The sequence below is a fragment of the Microcaecilia unicolor genome, chromosome 1, assembly GCF_901765095.1.
Source record: "Microcaecilia unicolor chromosome 1, aMicUni1.1, whole genome shotgun sequence".
Lineage (NCBI taxonomy): Eukaryota > Metazoa > Chordata > Amphibia > Gymnophiona > Siphonopidae > Microcaecilia > Microcaecilia unicolor.
In genome coordinates, this window is record NC_044031.1 from 321,612,714 (window position 1) to 321,638,442 (window position 25,729).

Here is a 25,729-nt window from a genome sequence, read left to right on the forward strand (position 1 = left end):
TAGGTGAGGTGGACATTGCTCATATGTTATTTACCAGTTTTCACATCAAGAACAGAGAGAGAATGGGCACAGATTTAAAGTAACATTTAAAAGAAACCACAATACTTGGTGCGTCTTTTAGCTTTTTTTTGTTTTGTTGTTTGCTTGTTTATTTTGTTTTTGCTTATTTTTTTTTTGTTACAGTGGAAGGGGAGAAGCAGGAGTTTCAGTTCCCAAAGAATGCATTTTTTTCATGCTGTTATTTTCTCCTCCCAGTGAGAAGATTACAGTAACTTATATCCGTGTTTCTGGTCTGTTCTTCTTTTCCAATTTTGGTACATACATGTCTCCTCATTAGGAGACCCTGTTCACCCTCAAACTGGCAACATGGATGCTACAGTCTCCTGCTTCACATTGTCCACGGACACCTGCTGGACCAGGCGGTCCTGGCTGACCTGGGGGACCGCTGTATCCAGGTGGACCTTGTGGACCTGGCGATCCATCCTTGGCAACAACTGCATGTCCAGGAAATCCTAGAAAAGAAGAAAGTAAATGTTTAATAAAAGAGACATAAGAAAGAGGAAGTGGAATGATAGCTTTCCATTCTCAAAGCTCAACAGAGCTGATCTACAGTTTTTACAATTCCTTTCTTTATGAGAGCCCAATATTTACATGGTTGTTGTTTGCCAATTCCTTACAGAATAGTACAAGTTACATGCCACAGTACCACATTTAAGGGCCCTTTTACTAAGCCACAGTAGGCCTACCACAGGCCTTCTGCTCACAGAAAAAGCACTACTGCAGGATGCGCTGAGGTGTCCCATGATAGTTTTCCATTTGGCACATGCTAATCCCATGCTGGAAAATATGTTTTATTTTCCAGCATGGGAGGCATGTCTGGGGTGGAGAGTAGGTCTGCCTGTGATAATCAGGTAGCGTGAGCACATTACCACTCATTACCCAATTAGCGTGGGAGTAGCGCAGGAGCCCTTACTGCTTCCTAAATATGTGGCAGTAAGGGCTCCTGGTGGTAATGGCCATGCGCTAATGGGGAAATTAGCACGTGGGCCATTAAAGAAATAACCAAAAAAGGCTATTTTAGAGCCACACAAAAGAGTGGCTGGAGCGTACTGGAAACCCACACACTGTTCGTAGCACTGGCCACTTTTAGCTTAGTAAAAGGACCCTTTAGGCATGCCTTTACACCTGACATAGAGCTGGCCTAAGTGGATATGCCTAGATGTAGGCATGCAGATGTTGACTTATGCTAGTATTCTATAACACAGATTGGGCGCCCAGATGCCATTATAGAATTAGCTCTCAGCACACTGCATCTAGGCGTCAAAATGGTTGGTTCCAGTTATAGAATTGCCCCTCTATGCAGGCCATCAGTGATATAGACAGAAACCCAGGAGTCAGCACCAATATTCAGCAGCAGGGCAGCACAGGGTAGAAGAATTCAGCGGTGGCCTGCCTGCCTGAGAGAGGATGTGGTATAGCACCAGAAGGGTGAGCATGGTGGTGATCTTTCTGTGCAACAGACACTGTAGCCACCTGTCATTTCTTGATGAGCCCTTTCAGCTAGTGCATATAGAAATGCTAGGATTTGTCAGCATGAGAAAAGGAAATAGTATTATTTTTGCACTGAAAATGTGGACTGATTTTCAGTGGCAGCGGCTGTTGCATTACATGGCATACACATTTAGGCACTCACGTTATCGAATGAAGGGGAAAGTATTAAACAGGGAAGCTCCTGTATCTGTTACTAGTCAGTTGAAGCTATATTATTCACAAAAAGCACTACATATCCTTACATACTAGAAGGCCAGGTTATGTGGAACCAAGGAACATGTTTTCTTATGGAACCAACATTTCCGAATTCAGAAAACAATTCAAAGCTGTTCTGTTTAGATAGGCATACACTGAGTTTTGATGACTGTTTGCGGCTGATATTAAATGCAATATAACAGGCACCTACTGCAGAATAAGTATTAATTGTAGTATGAAGAGCAGATTATGTTGAGGGTGGTGTTTGTTTTAATGCTTGTCTTTGTGTTGGTCTTTGAATGATTGTGTATGCTATTTGTAAGCTGCACTGAACCTTGGAAATAGCAGGATACTAGCATTAAAAAAAAATTAATCATTCATGATTTTTGATGATATACAACATCTGAGGTAATATGGTTTTGCCACAGAAAAATTGCGTCAAACAAATCTAATTGATTTCTTCCTCTGAGTGACCAGAGAACTGAATCAAGAGCATGCACTAAATGTGGTCTATTTGGATTTCAGCAAAGCCTTTGACACAGTTCCACATAGGAGGCTCATAAAGGGAAAGGGAAATGGGACTTGATATACCGCGTTTCTGAGCTTTTGCAACTACATTCAAAGCGGTTTACATATATTCAGGTACTTATTTTACAAATTGAATGGGCTAAAGTTAGGGCCCAAAGTGGTGAACTGGATTAGAAACTGGTTGACTGACAGACAACAGAGGGTGGTATTGAATGGAATTCATTTGGAGGAAAGAAAAGTGAGTAGTGGAGTGCCTCAAGGATCGGTATTGGGGCCAATATATTTGTGAGTGACGTTTCTGAAAGGTTACAAGGCTTCAGTCCTGTATTGAACTGTGACAATTTGGAATACTCTTCTTTTATCTGTACATGTTCTCATTCACTTTCAATCATTTAGAGTTTGTTTTTTAATATGTAAATTCCCAGATGTGATCTGTCTAGAACTATGAAGGTTAACGTGGAATAGAAACCCATGGAGGGGCATAATCGAACAGAAACGCCTATCTCCATGGGCGTTTATCTCCGAGAACGGGTCCGTGAAGGGGCGGACCGAATCGTATTTTCGAAAAAACATGGACGTTTATCTTTTTTTGAGCTGGGCGTTTTTGTTTTTCAGTGATAATGGAAACCGAAAATGCCCAGCTCAAAAACGAATAACTCCAAGACATTTATTCGTGGGAGGGGCCAGGATTCGTACTGCACCGGTCCACCTCACATGCCAGGACACCAACCGGGCACCCTAGGGGGCACTTTTACAAAATAAAAAAAAAAGATAAAACAGCTCCCAGGTGCATAGCACCCTTCCCTTGGGTGTTGAGCCCCCCAAATCCCCCTCAAAACCCACTGCCCACAAGTCTACACCATTACTATAGCCCTAAGGGGTGAAGGGGGGCACCTACACGTGGGTACAGTGGGTTTGGGGGGCGGTTTGGAGGGCTCCCATTTACCAGCACAAGTGTAACAGGTGGGGGGGGGGGGGGATGAGCCTGGGTCCACCTGCCTGAAGTCCACTGCTCCAGTGATCTGCATACTGCTGCCAGGGAGGTGGGTATGACATTTGAGGGTGAAAATAAAAAGTTGTGAAACGGCATATTTTGTGGTGGGAGGGGGTTCGTGACCACTGGGGGAGTCAGGGGAGGTCATCCCCGATTCCCTCCAGTGGTCATCTGGTCACTTTTTGGGGCCTTATTCGTGGAAAAACAGTGTCCAGGAAAAGTGCCCTAAATTCTCGCTAAAAACGCATATTTTTTTTCCATTATCGGCGAAAGGCGCCCATCTCTGATCGGCAGATAACCACGCCCCAGTTCCGCCTTCACCACGCCTTCAACACGCCCCCATCAACGTTGTCCGCATCCGCGACGGAGTGCAGTTGAAAACGTCCAAATTCGGCTTTTGATTATACCGCTTTATTCGTTTTTGGGAGATAAACGTCTATCTCCCGATTTGGGTCACAATATAGGCGTTTTTCTCTTTCGATTATAAGCAGGATGGTGTAATGTAATGTAATGAAAATTTGCCTTTTCGTGGATCACTTGAAGATTTGCAACAGAGTGGACACTCCAGAGGGAGTGGACAACATGAGAAGTGGTCTAAAAAGATTAGAAAAATGGTCTAATGTTTGGCAGGTAAAATTTAATACAAAGAAGTGTACAGTGATGCACATTGGCAGTAGAAACCCAAAAGAGCTGTATTTGCTAGGGGTTGAGAGGCTGACAAGCATGGACCTTGGAGTGTCAGAGGATCTTAAAGCAAGAAAACAATGTGACAAGGCAGTGACCATAGCCAGATGGATGCTAGGCTGCATAGAGGGAGGCATATCCAGTAAAAATAAATAAATAAATAAAAAAGCTGGTGTTAATGCTCCTGTATAAGTTGTTGATGATGCCCCATTTGAAGTATTGTGTTCAATTTTGGAGTCCATATCTCACTAAGGACATCAAAAGACTTGAGACAGTTCATGGGGTTTGTGCCAAAAGACATATGAGAACAGACTTGAAGACCTGACTACATATACCTTTGAGGAAATGAGGGATAGAGGGGATATGATATAGACATTTAGGGGGTCTTTTACTTAGGCAGGTTGGTGTTTTTAGTGTGTGTTAAAAATAGGCACGCGCTAAACACTAAAGACACCCATAGGAATATATTGGTATCTTTAGCGTTCAGCGTGCGGTAAAAATGCCAGCGCGCCTAAGTAAAAGACCCCCTTAAATACTTAAAAAAGGTATTCATATGCAAACTAATCTTTGTTGGCGATAGAAAAGCAGTAGAACTAGAGGTTATGAGTTAAAGTTGCAGGATGTTAGACTTCAGAGCAACATCAGGAAATGCTTTTTCACAGAAAGGGTGGTAGATGCCTGGAATGCCCTCCTAGGGGAGGTTGTGAAGACAAAAACAGTGACAGAATTAAAGAAGCATTGGATAAACACAGATATCCCTATATAGAAAAAGGATGGAATCCAATGAAAACAGAATGTAAACGATCTCATGGCTGGAGTGAGCCTTTGATGGCAGCTCCAGAGTTTGGGAAGTCAGGCCAATGCAGGGCAAATTTCTATGGTCTGGGTTCTGTAAATGGCAAAGACAGATCAGGATCAGTGCTGGAGTGGGCTTCCATAGCACCTCCAGTAGTTGGAAAATAGAACTGGTGCCGGACAGACTTCTACGGTCTGTGCTCCAAAATTGGCAGGGAAAGATAGAGATTAAGTATGCCATAAGTACATAAGTAATGCCACACTGGGAAAAGACCAAGTCCACAACAGCAGCCAATCCAGGCTAAGGGCACCTGGCAAGCTTCCCAAACGTACAAACATTCTATACATGTTATTCCTGGAATTGTGCCAGTGTGTAATCATGAAGAAGTGGGACTTGGCTACCTCATGTTATGGAATTTGTCATGCAACTATGCTTCTTTGTGCTTTGTGAGTGTTTCTTCTGAGGCTTGTTGCTACAGACTTCAGTACATCCTGTTCACTGTAGCCAGAGGCCTGATAATGGTTATTTCTACAAACCAGTTTTAGCTGGACTTATAAGAATAATGGTTGGTAAAACATGAGGTAATAACCAAGCACATGGGCGGAGAACTGTGTATGTGCAGGATTCCTCATTGGGTAATTTATGAGGTGGTGCTCTGGGATGGAAGGTGTATATAAGTGCCTGCAGATCTAGGAAATGCTGGAATATATCCTTCTGGTAGGTAGGGCATATTCCCCGGGGGGGGGGGGGGGGGGGGATGTGTGTGTTTTCCCCTCCCCCTGTGACTATGGGTGGGGACTTGGTCTTTGCAGCTAAGAATCTTTCTTTCTTTTGCTTCTCTCTCCTTTCTCTCTGTTTTGTGTCCTTCAGATGATAGTTTCTGTAGAACTGCTGAAGCTCAGAGCCAGTGATATGTCCTAATGAGGAACAAACTTTCCTTCCTCTTCTTCCCTTTTCTCTGAGTTCAGGCTGATTCTTTTACAACTACCAAAGTTACTGATGTTAGGTTTTGTGAGATTACTAATGTTTGCTACTGATACCAGCTCCTGTTGTAGTGAGTAATAAAACCTCCCTTTTCTCTCTTTTGGTCTTTATCTGAATTTATTCTTCCTAAGAATAGCTCTAAATGCAGCATTACACTTGTTAGGTAGACTGGAAGGGCCATGCAAGTCTTTATCTGCCAACATTTACTATGTAAAAACAGAAACCACAAAAGGGCTGAACACAAGAATCCCACAAAAGAAACAATGAAAAAACAAAGGGTGGGAAATAGAAAAAGGCTCAAAATAAACTGTGGGGCTTAAAAATAAAGCGGGGTTCAAACTCTCCACAGCAATCGAACACAACAGAAATAGGGTGGAGAGGGCCCAATATCAAGAGATCAGTCACCACACACAAGGGTAAGATGCTCCAAAAAACTTTAATCAGGCCCCAACACGGTCCGTGTTTCGGCTATATTTTTTCAAGCTTTGTCAGTGTGCGTTATATGTAGTGCTTGTCAAGGTTTTTGTGATCATTACTAATTGATTATTAAATGCTCCTTCAGGTGATGTATTGCTGAATCCCAATTGATTGGCCCCTGAGGAAGGCTGATATAGCCGAAACACGGACCGTGTTGGGTCCTGATTAAAGTTTTTTTGAGCATCTTACTCTTGTGTGTGGTGACTGATCTCTTGATATTGGGACCTCTCCACCCTATTTCTGTTGGGCTTAAAAATAAAACATATAGCAGATTGCTATTACATCGACCACTAAGCTGTTGGGTAAAAAACTAAATTAATTAAAGCACTGTTTTATTTTTAAGCCTTCTGCTTCCCCTTTTTTTTGACATTTACCATATTACATGTGGACAGTACTTTTATAAAAACTAGGTTGTTGTTCCAAGTAGGTGCACTTTTTGAGGTTATTTTATAAAGAAATATATACACACGTGTCTTACATAGTAACATAGTAAGTGATAGCAGATGAAGACCTGAATGGTCCATCCAGTCTGCCCAACTGTCACACTCATTATCAATTTATGATTAAATCAACAAGGAATGTGATGTAAAATACTTGATCATGGTCTTTCTTTGGCATTTGTGGGACATAGACCAAAGAAGACCGCTTGGTCTTGTCCTTAACTTCCAAGTACTGGAGTTGCTGTCGAAGTCCACTCCAGCCTGTCTTGTCATTTGCGAGACACAGACCATAAAAGTCTGCCCAGCACTGTCCTCAAGTTACAGCCAGTGAAGTTGCTGTCAAAGCCCTTTCCAGGCCACCCTAAACTAGATTTCCATATACGCGACATAGACTGTACAAGACTGCCTGGCACCTAATTCATCACAGCCAGAGTCACCATCTAAGCATCACTCAAATAGCCTCTCAAAACCTGCACAATGAAGGCTAAAATACATCCACATACATTTACACCTTGAATTTGTGACTCTGCCCATCTTCTACCCAAACTATGCCTCCAAACACACTTACTTTCTTGTTATAGTGCATACATCCACGCACATAAGCCATGGTGTAATTCTGAGGCCTTTCACATAAGCAAAATATGCTTTATAAAATTACCTCTATGTGCATGACTTTCAATCAATGCCTATAAACTGCAAAGACAAATGAACGTCCAGTATAGCCCTGCAAATTTCATCAGAATGCACTCTAGATGAATTTCAGACACCAGCCGAACTTGTGAAACAAGCCATTAGAAAGAGCTCAGCATCACCTCTTGGCCCTTGATGTCCATCTGGTCCAGGAAGTCCAACGCCTTTAGGTCCTCGCTCACCTTTCTGACCTCAAAACAAAACATAAGGAATATGACAAGTAATTCATTGAAGTGGAAAACTGTTGCAAAATCAGCTGCATATGTGGGACATATGTGACTGTATCTGGGAAAACGTGACTCAAGTATAGTGACTTCATCATGCTTTCTCAGAGAGGGTCACATTTGGGGACAATATGCTCTTACCTTTTTCCCCAGTAACTCCTTTTGGTCCAAGGGCTCCAACAGGCCCTCTTAGGCCAGGTTGTCCCTGCATTCCAGCAAGACCTGGTGTACCCTGTTAAAAGTTAAATCATTAGTTTTATTTAAGATCCAACCCAAGTAGCCACCTATACTGCATGTATTTACCGTTAACAAACCTACACAGCTGTCAAACAAGGCTATAACAGAGACATTTACAGCCACAGGAAGCCATACATTCTAGCTGTACATTTTTAGAAAATGGAGTTGGCTTCACTCAGTTTTTCCTATCTTTCTTTCTTTATAAAACTTTATATACTCTCTTCTTGGCAAGCAAATTGCCATTCAAGATGATGAATACAATACAATGAAATAATAAAAGTACATAAATAAAACACGTAAAAACAAAATTTAATACCTGAGAAACAAAATATGTTTTATATAGGAATACTAACATACATAAAAGCATGATGACAAAAAGCTGAAGCCACGGAGGTTAATCTCTTTTTCCACTCCCCTGTACAGCCATCATATCGATTATCCGTACCCTCAAAACAAAGCAAACAAACCTATGAGCTACTTTATCCACATTCTCGTTTTTGTTGGTACCATTTTTATGTGATGCCACTTACATTTTCAAACATGCCGGTTTGTGCACCATACGGATGTACACAGCAGAAGAATAATGGAATAACTTCTCATAAGCAGAGTAGTAAATTTGCTATAAATTGTAATCAGTGTTTCATTTGGAGGGGCTGGTTATAGGGACATCCTAGCACACATTCAGGGGCATAATCGAAAGAGAAGGGCGCCCATCTTTCGACACAAATCGGGAGATGGGCGTCCTTCTCTCAGGATCGCCCAAATCGGCATAATCGAAAGCCGATTTTGGGCATCCTCTACTGCGTTCCGTGGCGGGGACGACCAAAGTTCCTGGGGGCATGTCGGCAGCGTAGCGAAGGCGGGACAGGGGCATGGTTAAGAGATAGGCGTCCTCGGCCGATAATGGAAAAAAGAAGGGCTTCCCTGACGAGTATTTGGCCGACTTTACTTGGTCCCTTTTTTTTCACGACCAGGCCTCGAAAAGGTGCCTGAACTGACCAGATGACCACCGGAGGGAATTGGGGATGACCTCCCCTTACTCCTCCAGTGGTCACCAACCCCCTCCCAACCAAAAAAAAATTTAAAATACATTTTTTGCCAGCCTCTATGCCAGCCTCAAATGTCATACCCAGCTCCATCACAGCAGTATGCAAGTCTCTGGAGCAGATTTTAGTGGTTGCAGTGCACTTCAGGCAGGCAGACCCAGGCCCATCCCTCCCCACCTGTTACACTTGTGGTGGTAAATGTGAGCCCTCCAAAGCCCACCAGAAACCCACTGTAACCCACATGTAGGTGCCCCCCTTCATCCCTAAGGGCTATGGTAGTTGTGTACAGTTGTGGGGAGTGGGTTTAGGAGGGCTCACACCTGGGAGCAATTTGTGAAGTCCACTGCAGTGCCGCCTAGGGTGCCCGGTTGGTGTCCTGGCATGTGAGGGGGACCAGTGCACTACGAATGCTGGCTCCTCCCATGACCAAATGCCTTGGATTTGGTTGTTTTTGAGATGGGCGTCCTCGGTTTCCATTATCGGCAAAAACCGAGGTCGCCTATCTCTAAGGTTGACCATCTCAACATTTAGGTAGACCATCTCTAAGGTCGACCTAAATGTTGAGATTTGGGCGTCCCCGACTGTATTATCGAAACGAAAGATGGACGCCCATCTTGTTTCGATAATACAGGATGCCCCATGCATTTGCGGGGACGTCCTTAGAGATGGTCGTCCCCGTTCGATTATGCCCCTCATTGTATTTGTGCAGAAACTTTTCCTCCTTGTAAAAGGCCAGTAAAACAGACATCAAGTTATGAAAATTAGGTGCTCAACATTCAAAGTTTCTATATCACATTTATATCCTACATTAAACATGAATTAGGTTGAAACCTAGGAGCATTTAAAATCTTTATTTTCTGTGCCTAGATCAAAAGGGAAAGATGGTTTGAGGGAACTTGCTCCTTTTGTTTTGTGGAATGCAGTGGTATATTATAAAAATGCACTTAATGTTGTTTATTACTATTTATAAGAGAGATATTGATTAATGAGGAGAGAGTTACCTTCATGCAGAAGTCCAGAGTCAGTCTAAATGTGCCAAGATTTTCCAGTTCTGTGGTATATATTTATTTATTTCTTCTTCAAGTCTGTTTGGTTGTAAAAGGCATGTTTTTGGTTTTTTTTTCTTGTGGTGGGGGGGGGGGTGTTAATCTTTTAAATCTTTGTATATAGATGAGTCCCGGGAATAATGATGGCTAAGGAAAGCAGCAGTAGAACAGTTCTACAGTAGAACAGTTGGAATTGAATAACATTTTCAATGGAAATTAAATCTTTTGGCTGTTTGCTGTGTGATTATTATTATTATATTCATTATTGCTACCAAGTATTACATATTTAGGGCATATGCCTTCAACACAGGTTGCTTGTTAAACCCAAAGGGAAAACCTAAGTTTGGTTAAACAATTTGGTATAAACTGTGTTGTTTATGACTTTACTTGTTTTGCACTGCTTTGGGTCCTATTGGATGTTCAATGCCAGTTACCGGAAACAGCCTGGCATTGAATATCCAGGGTCAGCACCAATTGCAGTATTTATGCGGGCTGCCTCTTGCAGTCTAAATATCGGGCCCACTATGCCCCACAAGGGTTTTTTTTAAACATTTCATGGGTATCCAGATAATTTCTTTGTGGGTTTTATTTTGGGGTAGAAAGTAATTTTGCATTTTTATTTCTCCTGTGCTGTACTGCTTATAGAGAATATGATTTCTTAGTGTTTCCTTTCCTAATTTGTGGTCCTTTATTCTGTAATTGGTGAAAATTGGTCTGTGTTCTGTGAGTAGCTAAAGTAATAAATGTAAAAATGTCAGTGTTTCCAAATTTTCCATACATGTGAATGTGGTTTATATTGACTCAGACCAGACTGTTTACTTAGAAATCCATCATAAAGTTCACTCTAAGGCATTATTTGGTATACTTCTAAATACTAGTCACACCTATATGCCTAGTGCCCCCCATATCAACTCTGGGCCCCCCAAATTTTCATGTCTGACTATACCCTTGCCTCCTTGAGCAGTGAGCCACACGGGCAGTGCTGAAGATAGATGCTTCCAGCTGCTCTGGTCTGTCTCGCTGCCTTATCCCACTCACCAGAAGTTGAAAAGGTGGGATGAAGCAGCAAACATACCAGGGCAGCTGGAAGCAGCTGCCTTCAGCACTGCCCGCGCCATGGCTCTGCTGGAAACAGGGAAGAGAAACATAGAAAACAGAATGTGACAGCAGAGAATGGCTATAAAGCCCATCTAGTCTGCCCAATCTCATTCATGATGCATACCACATATTCCAGTTGATCTCTGGCCTTCCATTCACTTATTTCTTCATACTTATAGATCCTCTGTATGTATCCCTACACTTTCTTGAATTCCATTACTGTTTTTGTCTTCACCATCTCCACTATCAGCCTATTCCATACGTCTACTGCTTTCTGAGTCTGTCCCTTGAGCTTCTTGTTCTAGAGCTTTCTTTCCTCTGAAGAGGTTATTTTCTTTCGCATGCATACAGTATTCCTTTCAGGTATCCAAATATCTCTATCATATCTCCTCTTTAGAGTACATATATTTAGGGCTCATCTCGTATGGCTTTTGGTGCAGATGCTGCACTATTTTGGTAAGCTCTCTCTGGACTGCCTGCAGCTTGTCTACGTGCTTTCAGAGATATGGCTTCCATAATTGGACTGATTATTGAAGACACAGTCTCATCAATGACACATACAGAAGCACTGCCATCTCCTTTTTATGCTATGTTTCTCCCTGTATACCCCTGCATCCTTCTGGCTTTTGTCACTGCATTATTATACTGTTTCCGTATTTTGATATCATCAGATGCAGTCACCCCAAGGTCTTCCTCCTAAGCATCAGGCGACCCTCAGGCCATAAGTAGTAACTGGGAGAAAAATAAATGTAAAGAGAAAAATGCCCCGCACGCCATCGCACCTACAGCGGAGGCCCTGAGTGGATTGGAGTGGACCTGGGAGTCACCCAGGAGAAGGCTATAAAGGATATGCAGATGAGCTGCAAGTCCTCCACAGCACCTGAAAGGCAGCCAGTGGTAGAGCTGGGCACCTCTCAGCCAAGGAAAGTCTTACCAGGGGTTAGGCTGAAGCCAGCATTCCTCCCCCTGAGGGTCACCTGATCCTAGCCAAAAAGCACCTGGAAACCCTGGGCATCTGGAGCGAGGGCCCTGGGAAGATCGGGGTGGACCTGGGAGTCACCCCGGATACAGCTGTGAGGATATGCAGAAGGGCTGCAAGTCCTCCACAGCACCTGGTGGGAGTGCTGGGCACCTAGAGCAGAGGCCCTGAGTGGATCGGAGTGGACCTGGGAGTCACCCCGGAGAAGGCTGTAAAGGATATGCAGATGAGCTGCAAGTCCTCCACAGCACCTGAAAGGCAGCCGGTGGTAGAGCTGGGCACCTCTCAGCCGAGGAAAGGCTTACCAGGGGTTATTTATGAGGCTTTGGACATTGATGGCTAAAGCCTCACAAATAAATGTGGTGACTGCACAGTTTACATTTATGTATATTGGGAACAACAAAAGAGAGCTCATTAATCATTAAGCAGTCCATTAACTGAGCTAAGATGTGTGTCCCCTAATTCTATATATAGTGCTCAAAATTGCATGTGCAAATTTGGGCGTGCATCCAATTTGTGTGCGCAATTTAATTACCCAATGAACCAACTAGAGCTAATAATTGGATGCTATTAATTATTGGTGCTAATTGGCAATAATTGGAATTTACGTGCATATCTTTATAGTCGTAATTCTATCCATATGGGGTGTGCCTAAGGGAGGAGCACAGGCAAGTCAGGGGCGTTTCTCGTATATACAGGCATTGTTATAGAATTTTGGGGATCTGTGTCTAATTTTAGGCATGGGGATTTACACTAGGGTTCAGTTGGTGTAAACTCTTGTACCCAAAGTTGGTCGTGGATCCTGGTACTAAGCACTGTTCTATAAATGACACCCAACTTTGAACACTGTTTTATAGAATAGCATTTATTGCTCATTTAGTCCATGGTGTTTACATGATCATTTGGCAATGTGGCAGGAGATATATAGGCAGGATCACTCAAACATTAAAAATGACCGCTGTCAAGAATATATAGCACACCCTTCAGGGCACCCTGGATCTGGGACCCAACCTAACTGGAGCCTCCCAAGGCCAGTCTCCTTCGGTCCCTTACTCACTTGGCGCTCGGTGTCTCCACCTGGGGTAGAAAAACATTAGTGGGTGGAATTACCCTCTTCTCCCTCCCCCTCCTCCAGGAAAAATCCAAAAAGACTGCTGTGAACATGGCTGGCTAATAAATTAAACAGGTTTTATTGAACTGTTTACACAGGCCTCTCTATATACACTGTCTTATGCACCTAAGAAATAAGGATTTCTTATCATATTAACTCAGTTACCATAAACAAACACCCTCTTAAACCAGTATATCAAATACTTTATAATTTGTGCACTCAAACCAACAGCATTAGTTAGGAATTTCTGACGTGGTGTATACTTGGGTCCAGGACTTTTTAAGAAACGCTGTTACTGTGTATTGAAGGATGGGGAAAAATCTATACCCAGGGTTCTGGTATATGGGGTTCTGCAGGGGTTGCCCCTCTCCTCTACTATTTCATATAATTATGAGTACTATCTCTACACCACTAGGGGCCTGCTTATTTTCTTACACCGATGACATTTTTATTTGGCTCCCTGTGCTTAACAGTTTGGAATTCGAGAATGACACAGGGATGAGGACCCGCAGTAACCACGGGCATGGGGACAGAGCTTGCAGAAATGGGGTGGGGACAGATCCTGTGGGGATGGGGACAGATCCCACAGGGACTGGGTGGGGGCAAAATTTGCCCTGTGCCATTTTCTACTTTGAAGCCTGTTATTGAAATGGACTGTCATTTATGTTTGAGTGATGCAGACAATGATATTTTGATTTTTTGGAAAAACAAGCAAACATGTTGGCCACAACTGGCAAAATTTGCATGGGGGATCCTGTACATTCCTGCTACCAGCACATCTTCTATTTCAAGAAGGACTGTGGAAGACAGGAGAGCTAGACTGAATCCTAAGATTGTTGATGACTTCTTATTCATTCACAGATCAAAAAAATCGTAACAGTGCTTCATAGGGCATATTTCTCCCCTCTAGGGCATATAGAATGGGTTGTATTTTGTATCCCTGGACATTTTAACAGAGTGGATTAGGATTCCTTGAGGTAGTAGAAATCAGCTGTTGTTGGGGTTGGAAGGGTAAAGGGTGGTAGTGAGGAGGGTTATTATAGCTGCTCACTGTTATTGTTTTCTATTTGTAATTTATACACAACAGTTGCACAGAATATTTTTCCTTTTTATACTTTAATAAAAAGATTTAAATATAAAATCATAATTGTTCGATGCTTCTGCAGATGAGAACAGAGCCCATGGACATGGGGCGGGGAGGGGGCAGGGACGGGGACAGAACCTGCGGGGACAGGGCGGGAACAGAGACAGGGCCGGCGGGGACTGAGACAGAACCTGCGGGGATGGGGTGGGGACGGAGACAGAGCTCACGGGGATGGGGCGGGACGGGGACAAACTTTGTCCCCATGTCATTCTCTCTATGGAATTAATGTATGCTGCAACATCTCTATGTATCAATAACTTAAAATCATGGGCTACAAGACATATGTGGATGCTCAATGCTGAAAAGACCAAAATATTGTGATTCAGCAATACTTTGCATACTATTCCTTCTGTAAGCCCACTAGACTCATCTCAGTCATTATTGGTGTCACAGGTGTCTAGAGTTCTGGGGATTTTATTTGACTCTACCTTGTCATCTGAGACACACATTAGAAATTTGATGAAAAGGGTGTTTTTTTAAATGAAAGCAGTTAAGGATGGTTCGGCCTTATTTTGATGTTAAACACTTTGCATTAGTGGTACAATCTTATATATTGTCACAACTTGTTTATTGTAACTCATCATATATTGGTCTTCCTAAAAAAACAACTAGATAGATTGCAGGTCTTACAGAACACAGCTGCCAAAATGATTTTTAGGCATAATAAATATGACAATACCCTGCTCCTGTATGATTTACATTGGCTGCCAGTGAATGCCAGGATTATTTTTAATGTGTCTTGTCTAGTATTCAAATCTTTGCATGGGTCGACTTCAGTTTTTTTAATATGACTTACTTCCTCGTTCCTCTTCTCAATTGACTTTAAAGTTGAATAATAACAATATTTTGCTTTTTCCTAAAGTTTATCATCTTGTGTCTAAAAGACATTACAAAAGATCATATTCATTTCAGGCTGCTAAATGTTGGAGATCTCTCCCAACTAATCTGAGGCTTGAAAATTCTTCTATGATCTTTCGTAAAAGTCTCAAGATTTTTCTGTTTGATGAAGTAAACCTTTATTGTCTGGCCGTTTACTTTTTTCTAATTTTGTTGGTCCCAGTCTCTTGTTTCTTTTTTCCTTGATCTCTTCTTAACTCTTGCCAGCATCTATCCCTCTCTCCCCCCTTTCTATCCAGCATCTGCTCCCTCTCTCTCTTTCCCCTTTCCGTCCAGCATCTGCCCCCTCTCCTCCCCCCCCTTTCCATCCAGTGTCTGCCCCTCTCTCCCCCTTTCCATCCAGTGTCTGCCCCTCTCTCCCCCTTTCCATCGAGCATCTGTCTCCTCTCTTTCCTCTTTCCATCCAGCATCTGCCCCCTCTCACCCTCTTTCCATCCAGCATCTGACCCTTCTCTCCTCACTTCCATCCAGAGCCTCTCTTCTTTTTCTCCCTCCTCCATCCAGCATCTGGCCCCTCTCACTCTCTTCACTTCCATCCACTCAGGCCCCTCTCTCTCCCCAGTTCCATCCAACATCTGCATCCTCTCTCCCCCTTCCATCCAGCTTCTATCCCCTCTCTCCCCTTCATCCAGCGTCTGTCCCTCCTCTCCCCATTTCCATCTGGCATATGTACCTTCTCTCTCCCTCATCCAGTGTCTGTCCCTCCTCTCCCTCTTTCCATCTGACATCTGTCCCCTCTCTCCTTCTCATCCAGCATCTGTCCTCCCTTCCCCCTCCATCCAGCATCTGTCCCATCTCTTCTCCCTTCCATCCGGCATCTGTTCCCTCTCCCCACTCCATTCTCCATCCATCGCCTGTCCTTCCCCATCACCCAGTCACCCTGTACCTGGGGGTCCTCTTTATTCCTGCTCAGTTTATATGTCCCCCATATCCCCAATCTTCCACCCTACCCTCACTTACAATCACACCCTCCCCCTTCCATCCAGTGTTACAGTCTTTTTTTCAGCCCCACCCAACACCCAAACCTTCTCCCCCCCCCCCCCCCACTACCACAGCAGGACCAGGATATCCCCACTTCCACCCAATACCCCCCTGCCGCAGCCACCACTGCTGCTGCCCTGCTGCTGTTTCAGCAGTGGCGGCAAAAATAGAAAAAAAAGATCGTGGGGCTGCACCGTTGTTCCCTTCCCGCTCGCAGCTGACCGGCTCTGCCCCGGAACAGGAAATTGTTAGATGAAGGCGGGACCGGCAGCCACGAACAGAAGGAACAGTGTGGCTCTGCGTCGCGATCTTTATTTCTGTTTTTGCTGCCACTGCTGTAACAGCAGCAGCAGCAGCAGCAATGGCCGCAGCAGGAAGGTAGTGTGCAGTGGTGTGCTGGTAAATGTTTAACAACAGGCTCTCTCCCTGGTCCACCTCTGCGCCCCCTCCCACCCCCCCCCCCCCGTTCACCTCTGCACCCCCCCAAAACTGCAGAGCTGGCTATAGCCAGGAACAGATCCTTGGGGGGGGGGGGGGGGTTGTCAATGCATTACTCTCTCCAGGAAAAAAAAATGAAATGATCCCAGGTCCCAATCTAATTCTTGTTTAATGTGGGATAAAATGCCATAAATAAGTAAATAAATAAATATAAACTTTTAACGTTCAGCACCTGATTCTCAAAGTGGACATATTCCAAATACTATAATGAAAATAAAATGATTTTTTCTACCTTTGTTGTCTGGTGACTTTGTTTTTCTGATCATGCTGGCCCAGTATCTGATTCTGCTGCTATCTGTCCTCATAACTCCATTTCCAGGGCTTCCTATCCATATATTTATTTACTTTCCTCCTTTCTTCTTCATTTCTTGCCTTATATCCGTAAGTAAAAGCTGGGTCCTCCGCAGACTTGACTTTACAGTGGATCCAGCTTCTGCCTATTTTCTCCATCCATGTGCAGTTTTTCTTCTCTCTTCCTTTTCCCTCATCTCATCCCCTTCATCTCTCTTCCCTCCCCTCCATCCATGTGCATCTCCTTCCTCTGTCTTCTGTCCATCCATGTCCAGAATTTCTTCTCTCTCCCCTCCATCCATGTGCATTTCCTTCCTGACTTCCCTTCCCTCACCTCCATCCATGTCCAACAATTCTCCTCTCTCCCTGCCCTCCCCTCCATCCACCCATGTCCAGCAACCCTCCTCTCTCCCCTGCCCTCCCCTCCATCCACCCATGTCCAGCAACTCTCCTCTCCCTTCCCCTCCATCCACCTATGTCCAGCAACTCTCCTCTCCCCTGCCCTCCCCTCCATCCACCTATGTCCAACAACTCTCCTCTACCCTGCCCTCCATCCATCCATCCATCCATCCATCCATCCATATTCAGCAATTCTCTTCTCTCCCCTGCCCCCCTTCATCCATCCATCCATCCATCCCCAGCAATTTTCTTCTCTCCCCTGCCCCCATCCATCCATCCATACCCAGCAATTCTCTTCTCTTCTCTCCCCTGCCCTCCCCTCCTGCTCCCATCCATGTCCAGTGATTCTCCTTCGCCCCCATCCTCCCCTCCCACTCCCATCCATGTCCAGCGATTCTCCTTTGCCCCCATCCTCCCCTCCCATTCATATCCACCTGCCCGCCCTCTTCTCCCCCTAACATCCCCCTTTTTTCTTCCTGCCACCCTGCGTGGTTAAAATCTTTTTTATTACCTCCGTCGAAGTGGCCGCATCATTGAAAGCCCTGCCCGTCTCTAGCCTTCCCTTCGTGAGTTCATTCCCTCAGAGTCCCGCCCTTGCGGAAAGAGGAAATGACGTCAGAAGGCGTGACACGACTCTGAGGGAATGAATGCATGAAGGGAAGGCTAGAGACGGGCAGGGCTTTCAACGATGCGGCTGCTGCGATGGAGGTAATAAAAAAAGATTTAAACCCTGGTATGTGGGAATGGGGAGAACGGTGGGCATCCGGGCAGAGCCTTTGCGCCCTTGGGCACTGCCCGGTTGCCCGAACGGTCAGTCCGCCCCTGCTTCACTGATTTTCCTCCCTCAAAATGTGTAAAAGCACTCCCATCAGCCTGCATGTCTGCTTCCATTTGCATGCAGGAAGAGCTGTGCAGTTCATCCCCCTCCTGCTATGTAACAATGTTTTGACAGAATAAGCAACTGAATTACTGTATGTTTATTTCTTCCACTTTGCTTGTGATTTTATAGACCTTTATTTCTCCCCTTAGCTTTCTATTTTCCAAACTGAAGAATCTAACCTATTGAGGGTAAACGTTCACATTATTTTACAGCTGAATTCATACCTTTTCTCCTTTTGCTCCTGGTGCTCCACGAGGACCTGGAGGTCCAGTTAATGTTCTGTTGGCAGTTGGGCAGACACTGGCACATTTCTGTCTGATTCCGGCTGCATAAAGTGTCATTTGCTCAGTGACTACTTTACGACACAACTCATAGACCAACTCATCAGGTATTCCTGAACCCTGGAGGGTAACACACATTTATACATCATGATATAATTCAAAAAGTTGCACTGAAAAATAAAAAACATTTAAAGCACCAAGATTACACTTAGGTAAATCACTGTGCCATATTGTCTCGAAGCCTTTTCCCCTCTAGATACAAAGGGGATAATTTTATAAAGTAATTTTTGCATGTTTGTGGCTCTATTTGCACATAAATGACCTCTAATAAAATTCCAGATTATGTAAAAGCACATGGCATGACATGATGGTGTGAACTATACCTCTAGCACGTATGGGGTGGAGTTTGGCTAGGCCATGGGCAGAGTTTGCAAGTACATACATAGATTATAAACTATGCTAAATTATGTACATAGGTGCATAATCAAGGAACAGTCATTTCCACCTGCTCAAGAGCAGGTATAACTGTCCATGCCAGCAAGGTAAGCACAATTTCTTTACATCACACTCCAGTCTTATATTCTGTCAACACCTTATCAGTTCAAGGCGGATTACAATTTAAGAGGCTAGAACCAATTTGTCTAGGAATGCCAGTTCTATGAAATCAATAATCGAAAGGTATTAAACATTGCTTGCTAAACCAAATTTACAGTGCTATTTAAAGTACTGCTATTTGGGAGCCTACTGGTTCTCTTAATTCATGTGACCTTTTATAAAATTACCCTCAAAGAAGGTAATTTTATTTATGAGGGGTAGGAAGATGTATGCACCTGAAAAATGGGCTAAATGTGTGCTTGTATTCTATAAACTGTGAGCAAGGAGCTGCACAGTATATAAATTTGGTATATGTTCACCACCCCATCTCCCAAAGTATGTACATCCTTGCCAAAAGCACATGAATAAAAATATACATGCACGCCTATGTACATGTACATTTTTAGTAATATTGTTTTTGATAAACATTATAAGCTGACAGTGTAGCACAATCTAATACCACAGCTTTCTGCCATTTGAGAATCATGGTACAGTCGCCACATCTCTCCTACATTACTGAAATATCCCTCCTCCACAAGCTACTCAAGATGTAACAGGCAACAGAAGGCCAGATGGTATGTAAGCACTGCACAAGAATTTGCAAAACAGCCAAGACCTAGCCTTCCCTTCACCGCTCAAGCTGTCTGAAGAAAGCCAAACCTCTGTTATGGAAGTACAACCACACAAGACACCATTGTGGACACACTGCCCACAGACTTCCCTGTCCACCTGTCATGTATCACAGGTGCTATTCTGGCTTCTACTTCACTCCCTCCATGTTTGCTGATGGCAACAGAAACAGCAGAACAGTTTTTCAAAGAGAAGGCCAAACTCATGTCCACCCTTTCTTCCAAGTTCCCAAGTTGATGATGCCATGAGCACCATAATATTGGCTCGACCAAGGCTCCACTTTGCACCCTATTCTTTCAAAGGTAGTCAGTGGTCAAGCCCACCACTGAAGCAAGCAGGCCTGAAAAACTGCAGACTGTATGATAAGGTTGAAATTCTATATATGGCGCCTTAAAAATCCACACCGTAAAACCACGCACTTAGCGTGATTCTATAAACTATGTCTAAAGTAAGGCGTAGTTTACAGAATACGCTCATGTACTGTTCTTGGGACTAAAATTTAGGCACACCTATTTAGGCCACCTAAAACCAGGCCTAAATACCTGTTCCTAAGTTAGGCGCACATCGGGTGTATTCTATAATAGTGCGCAGTTTTTTGAAATGCCCACAACCCGCCTATTCCATGCCCATGGCCATGCTCCCTTTCTGACTGTGTGCAATCAAATTTACGTGCACTGCATTATAGAATACGTCTAGAAAGTTCTGCATGTAAATTCTAATTAAAGCCAATTAGTGCCACTAATTGGTTGTTAGGTACCAATTATTGGCACTAATTGGTTTGTTAATCAATTTCTGCATGCATTGCATGTGGCCAAATTAGTGCACACAACTCAAGGCACCAAATATAGAATATCTAACAGCCATATATAAATATACACAACAGCCAAAAGTTGGCCCAACTACTTGTAGAATTAAGCAGCAAACAACTCACAAGCTATAGGAGTAAGTCAGAGCTCCCATAGATATTGAACACATCACACAATACCAGCACTAAGGCCAGGACATTGAAATGGCTGTTCCTACAGTTTTTACAAACAAGCACCCAGATAGCCATTTCTGGAATCAATCAAAAAATGCTGCATGTTAAAGGCACAAGTTGGCCTGTTATACAAGACAAATACATTGGAAAAGATATCACTAATATGGGAAGTAGGTTAGAGAAAAGGTCTAAAAAGCTCAGCTTGAAGGAGAACCTGCTTATCTGGAGTGTTAGGCCATTAAACATTTGAAGTGAATATGGTATCTGTTATCCAGATAGTTACAGCATTTGCCCCAACATTTTCCCAAGTGTGCTAGACAATGCATCATGGTAACCTTGTCAGGATTGAACATTGAATTATCTGCACCATCATGCTGCTAGTTAAAGCAAAGAAAGAGAAGCAAAAGCCAGCCCCTCCAAGGAATAATATTTCTCAGTTACTCAGCTGGCTCCATCATCACTGTGGCAAGGTTGGACTGCAGGGCATCTGGCTCAGGGGCTTTAGCAATGTAAGGCAGCAGAGGTGAACTAATAAGAAAGCACACAACAACCAACTGACCTTTCCACTCCTAGGGGTCCAAAACCTCTGCAGAAAACAAAAAACTTGCTGAGACACAAGCAGATCAGTATTTAGAAAGGGTTGAGTTGGCAGAAGCTATCAGGATGGATAACAGGTGTCTGGCACAGGTACAAGGCATGCAGTTAGGAACATTGCTGGCTACAGCTGATACATAGATGCCTACATTTTGGATCAAAATAGGCACAGATGAGTATCTGCATAAAAATTGCACCATTGGATAGGACACACGTGTGCCTACTTATCTCTTTTATAAGTGTACTTATACTTGCTGCAGCATACATGCACAATGTTTGCAAGGAAAGCCCACTTTGCATGAGAGAAGGTGCCTGCCTGATGAAAGAGATGATTAAACATTTTTCAGTCCTTTTATGGGCATAGTATAAAGCAACCAAAAAGTGTCATAGGGCATCTGTACCAAGCTGAATGCCATCTTCCAAAATAACTGCAGCATTGAAGACCTTTGGAAGAAATGGGGAGACCTTATGGAGCAATCAGGCTAACAGAATCCATGAGAGGCTTTTTAGCCAAGTTATTCTGTCTCTCATCAAGTCCCAGGTACTGTGCACTCTGGATGATGACACTGACTTTGAGGTCAGCCAGTTGGATATCGTATTCTCTGCAATGGAACTAAGAAAGAACTGGTCCATGTCTTGTACTACTAGGTAGGACCTCTTGCCATGACATTTTATAGTCAGCCTAGCAGTATGTATCTATGCAGTCCCCCTCCCCGATATGAAGTCCTGTATCTCAGAGCTGCCAGGGTGCAACCTCCCTCTATAGGGTACCAGTTGTCTAGGAGCATGATGCAGCAGCAAGGATACTTTAGTAGGCAAGGGCTACTATCCCATTCATGACAGAAGCATGTGTCTGGTGAGGAGCCTGGCTTGAGGGTTTGGAGGAACAAGCATAAATTATGCCAGTGGATGTGCTATGTATACATAGGTGCTTAGCAAACAGAGAGGCTGTTCAGATCTGCACCAAACCAATGGCAAGTAAGCAGATCATTGTTCTAAGGACAATTCTTTATTAAACTACTACTACTAGGTATAAATTCTATAGTACTACTAGTGTATCCAGTACTGTACAATGGACATGAAGAGACAGTCCCTGCCTGACAGAGCTTACAATCTAATTAGGACAGACAAACAGGACAAATAAGGGATAAGGGAATTACTAAGATGGGAATGATAAAACATGGGTACTGAACAAATGATTAAGGGTTAGGAGTTAAAAGCAGCATAAAAAAGGTGGGCTTCTAGCCTAGATTTGAAGATGGCCAGAGATGGAGCTTGATGTACCAGCTCAGTAAGTCTATTCCAGGCATATGGTGCAGCAAGATAAAAGGAACGGAGTCTGGAGTTAGCGGTGGAGGAGAAGGATGCAAATAAAAGAGATTTACCTAGTGAACGGAGTTCCCAGATAGGATTGTAGGGAGAGATAAGAGTGGAGAGGTACTGAAGAGCTGCACAGTGAATGCACTTGTAAGTCAATAAGAGGAGTTTGAACTGTATGCGGAAACAGATAGGGAGACAGTGAAGTGACTTGAGATGGCTAATATGAGCATAGCGACACTAGCAGAATATAAGTCGTGCAGCAGAATTCTGAACAGATTGAAGGGGGAGAGAGATGGCTTAGTGGGAGAACTGAAATATCAACTGAGCAAATTCTATAATCGGCACCTAAATCTAGGTACTGATTATAGAATATGCTTACTCGGCACTGATTTCAGCGCCGCTTTTTAGGTGCCATATATAGAATCTCCCCTAGAGGTCTACCTGGAGGTTTTTCCAGAGATTTATATATCATTGACAACAACTCCACCACCCTTTTCCGTTGGTTCTATAATAATTTCAGGTCATTTTCAATGATTCTACAGCAGCTTTTTCATCTTTACTCAAATTATAAAACACTTTCTCCCCTCTTTTCTCAAGCTGAGTAATTTCATTCAATATCATATTTTCATAGGCTATGATCACAGAGTTGTGGTTGTCCAGAGGCATCCATTTACTGTCATGTTTCACGATGGACATATCTGAAGTGCTAGTGACTTGTTTAGAAAAATAACCAATTAACTTCAATTTATTTGTAAATCTAAACAATTCTACTCTTGTACTGAATGCATTATAGTGAGGCATTGGTGTAAATTACAGACTTTATTCAAAACTGTAATTTAATCTTTATTCATTGTTCTACTTGAGAGATTATAAACCCTATTTAATCTTCTTCCTGTGTCAATGGTTGAAACCAATTGTAGTAACTATTGTTTTGTGTTGGGGTACAGTGTTCCTCCCTCCACCTCTGCCTCTCCCTCTCCCTCTGTGTATGTATGTTTGTCTCTTTTGAAAAGCTTTGTTGACCGTTTCTGATGTAGATTCTTTTTTCCAGATTTGTCCTAATTGAAAACTTGTCGTTCAATCTTTTTGTCTAGATAGGGTTGTATACAAAAGAGAAGAGAGATCAAAAACTTCATCAGATTCCCTCCTACTTCATTTTCTCGAATTCTCATTGATGGTACCCATGGCTCTACCTCTTACTTGTTGATAAAACTATTAGGTTGTACCATGGCACCATCTATTAGCAAATTTGGAAAAAAAATCAATTTAACCACACATTAGTACAGCAAACAATTGGGGGGTTGAAAAAGATACATTGACGACAAATTTATAGTTAGGAAAGGAACATAAAGTGATCTTTTAACTTTTTATGATGGATTAACAGTTTGGATTGTAATTTGAAATGTCAATTTAAATTAGATTAAGGATGAGATACCATTTCTTTATATCTTAAATCATTAAGAAGAATGATAAATTGGTTACTGACATGTATAGAAAACCAACTGATGTGAACAAGTTATTACATTATGACATTACATTCAAATGAAATTTACCAATCAATTTTTGAGAGTTAAACAAGTGTGTTAGGAAAATGCCACATATGAGATGTGAGCAATGGAACATAAGTTCAGATTTCTAGAAAGAGGATACCCCAAAAATTGTATTGATGATTGCTATAGAAGAACAAGTTATAAAGATCGGGATGAGCTCCTTAAGAAATCTGAGAAACTTATAGAGAAGAAAATCATCTGTACATTGGAGTCCAATCATCTGTCCAATGACATTATTAACATTCTGCTAAGAACGTCCAAAATTCAAGTGGGGAATATAGCCATTTTCAAAACAGAAAAACGTTTTTTTTTTTAATGGCTATTTGCTAGAAGTTTTTGTGCTCTGTGCATTTATCTTTTTGGTCCATTAAAAAAAATAAAAGTCCATGTGAACAACGCACAAAATCAAGTATATACATAATATATTGTGGTACTCTCTCTTTGACCACTCTACAAACTAATCGTGGAATGGCTGTAATAAGGTAAGATAAGGGACATCCAAACAGAATCCTTGCTGTGAAATTCTGAACTACCTGATGCTTTTGTATGAGTTTCTCTGCAAGACCCACACAATAAGCTATTACAGCAGACCAACTGTGAAAAAACTAAATGAATTAATGTCCTAAGAAAGTTCATATCCAGATAGCATCAGAGATGCTTCACAAGGTGAATACAATATGCCATGAATTAACTGTAATGTACAGAGTTCTATCATGAACTGAGAATTCAATAGCACCTCCAAATCCTTTACTAACTGTGTGAGTGTAATTGTAGCCAATCCCACCCTTAAAGGGACAAGCAAAAAAGCCTGTTTTGCTAAAAAATGAAACGGGCGCTAGCAAGGCTATCGTGTAATGGCGATTTTGTTTTTAAGGGAACCGTTAGGACGAATGTGCTATGATGATAAAGAATAATTGTGTAGGGTGTAAGTCTTCTTTTGGGAGCCATGTGATGTAGACCACGTTGGAGTGTGCCTCTGCTTCTAGCTTGTGATGTACACTGCATTGGAGTGTGCCTCTGCTTCTCCTCTCTCTCCTGCCCTCCCCTCCATGTCCAGCAATTCTTCCCTCCCCTCCCATCCCCTCTCATCCCATCCATGTCCAACGATTCTCATCTGCCCTGCCCTCCCCTCTGTGTCCCGCAATTCTGGCCTCCCCTCCATGTCCAGTGATTCTTCTCTGACCTGCCCTCCCATCCATGTCCCGCGATTCTCCCCTCGCCTCCCATCCCATCCATATCCAGGGATTCTTCTCTACCCTCCCCTGCCTTTCTATCCCATCCAAGTCCAGTGACAGCGATTCTCCTCTGCCCTGCCCTCCATGGCCAGTGACTCTGTCCTTCCTGCAGCCCTGCCTTTAAGCCGTTCATCTTACCTCAGGTCGCAACAATGGCAGGCTCGGCTCGCATCGCCTCCAGCCTTCCCTTGCCTTCCCTCTCAGTGTCCCGCCCTCCTCTGATGTCATTTCGTCTTTCTGCGAAGGCGGGACACTGAGAGGGAAGGGAACGCTGGAGGCGAGCTGACATCAGCATGGTTAAGAACCCAGCCAGCCAGCCATCCAGGGAAGCAGAGTTACCAATTATTATATAGATTGGCTACAATTACATTGACAA

At 43.2% G+C, this 25,729-nt stretch overlaps 1 protein-coding gene across 1 annotated transcript in view; it reads right to left on the reverse strand.

Moving 5' to 3' along the window:
• Positions 1-333: 333 nt before the first annotated feature.
• The window catches only part of LOC115477822 (collagen alpha-1(IX) chain-like), a 76,246-nt gene continuing 50,850 nt past the window's right edge, over positions 334-25,729 (reverse strand). Inside the window, exons 8-11 of the mRNA XM_030214951.1 lie at positions 18,395-18,571; positions 7,705-7,795; positions 7,462-7,530; positions 334-512 (exon numbers count right to left, since the gene is read on the reverse strand). Coding sequence (XP_030070811.1) covers positions 334-512; positions 7,462-7,530; positions 7,705-7,795; positions 18,395-18,571 — 516 coding nt within the window. The remainder of the gene's footprint in view (positions 513-7,461; positions 7,531-7,704; positions 7,796-18,394; positions 18,572-25,729) is intronic.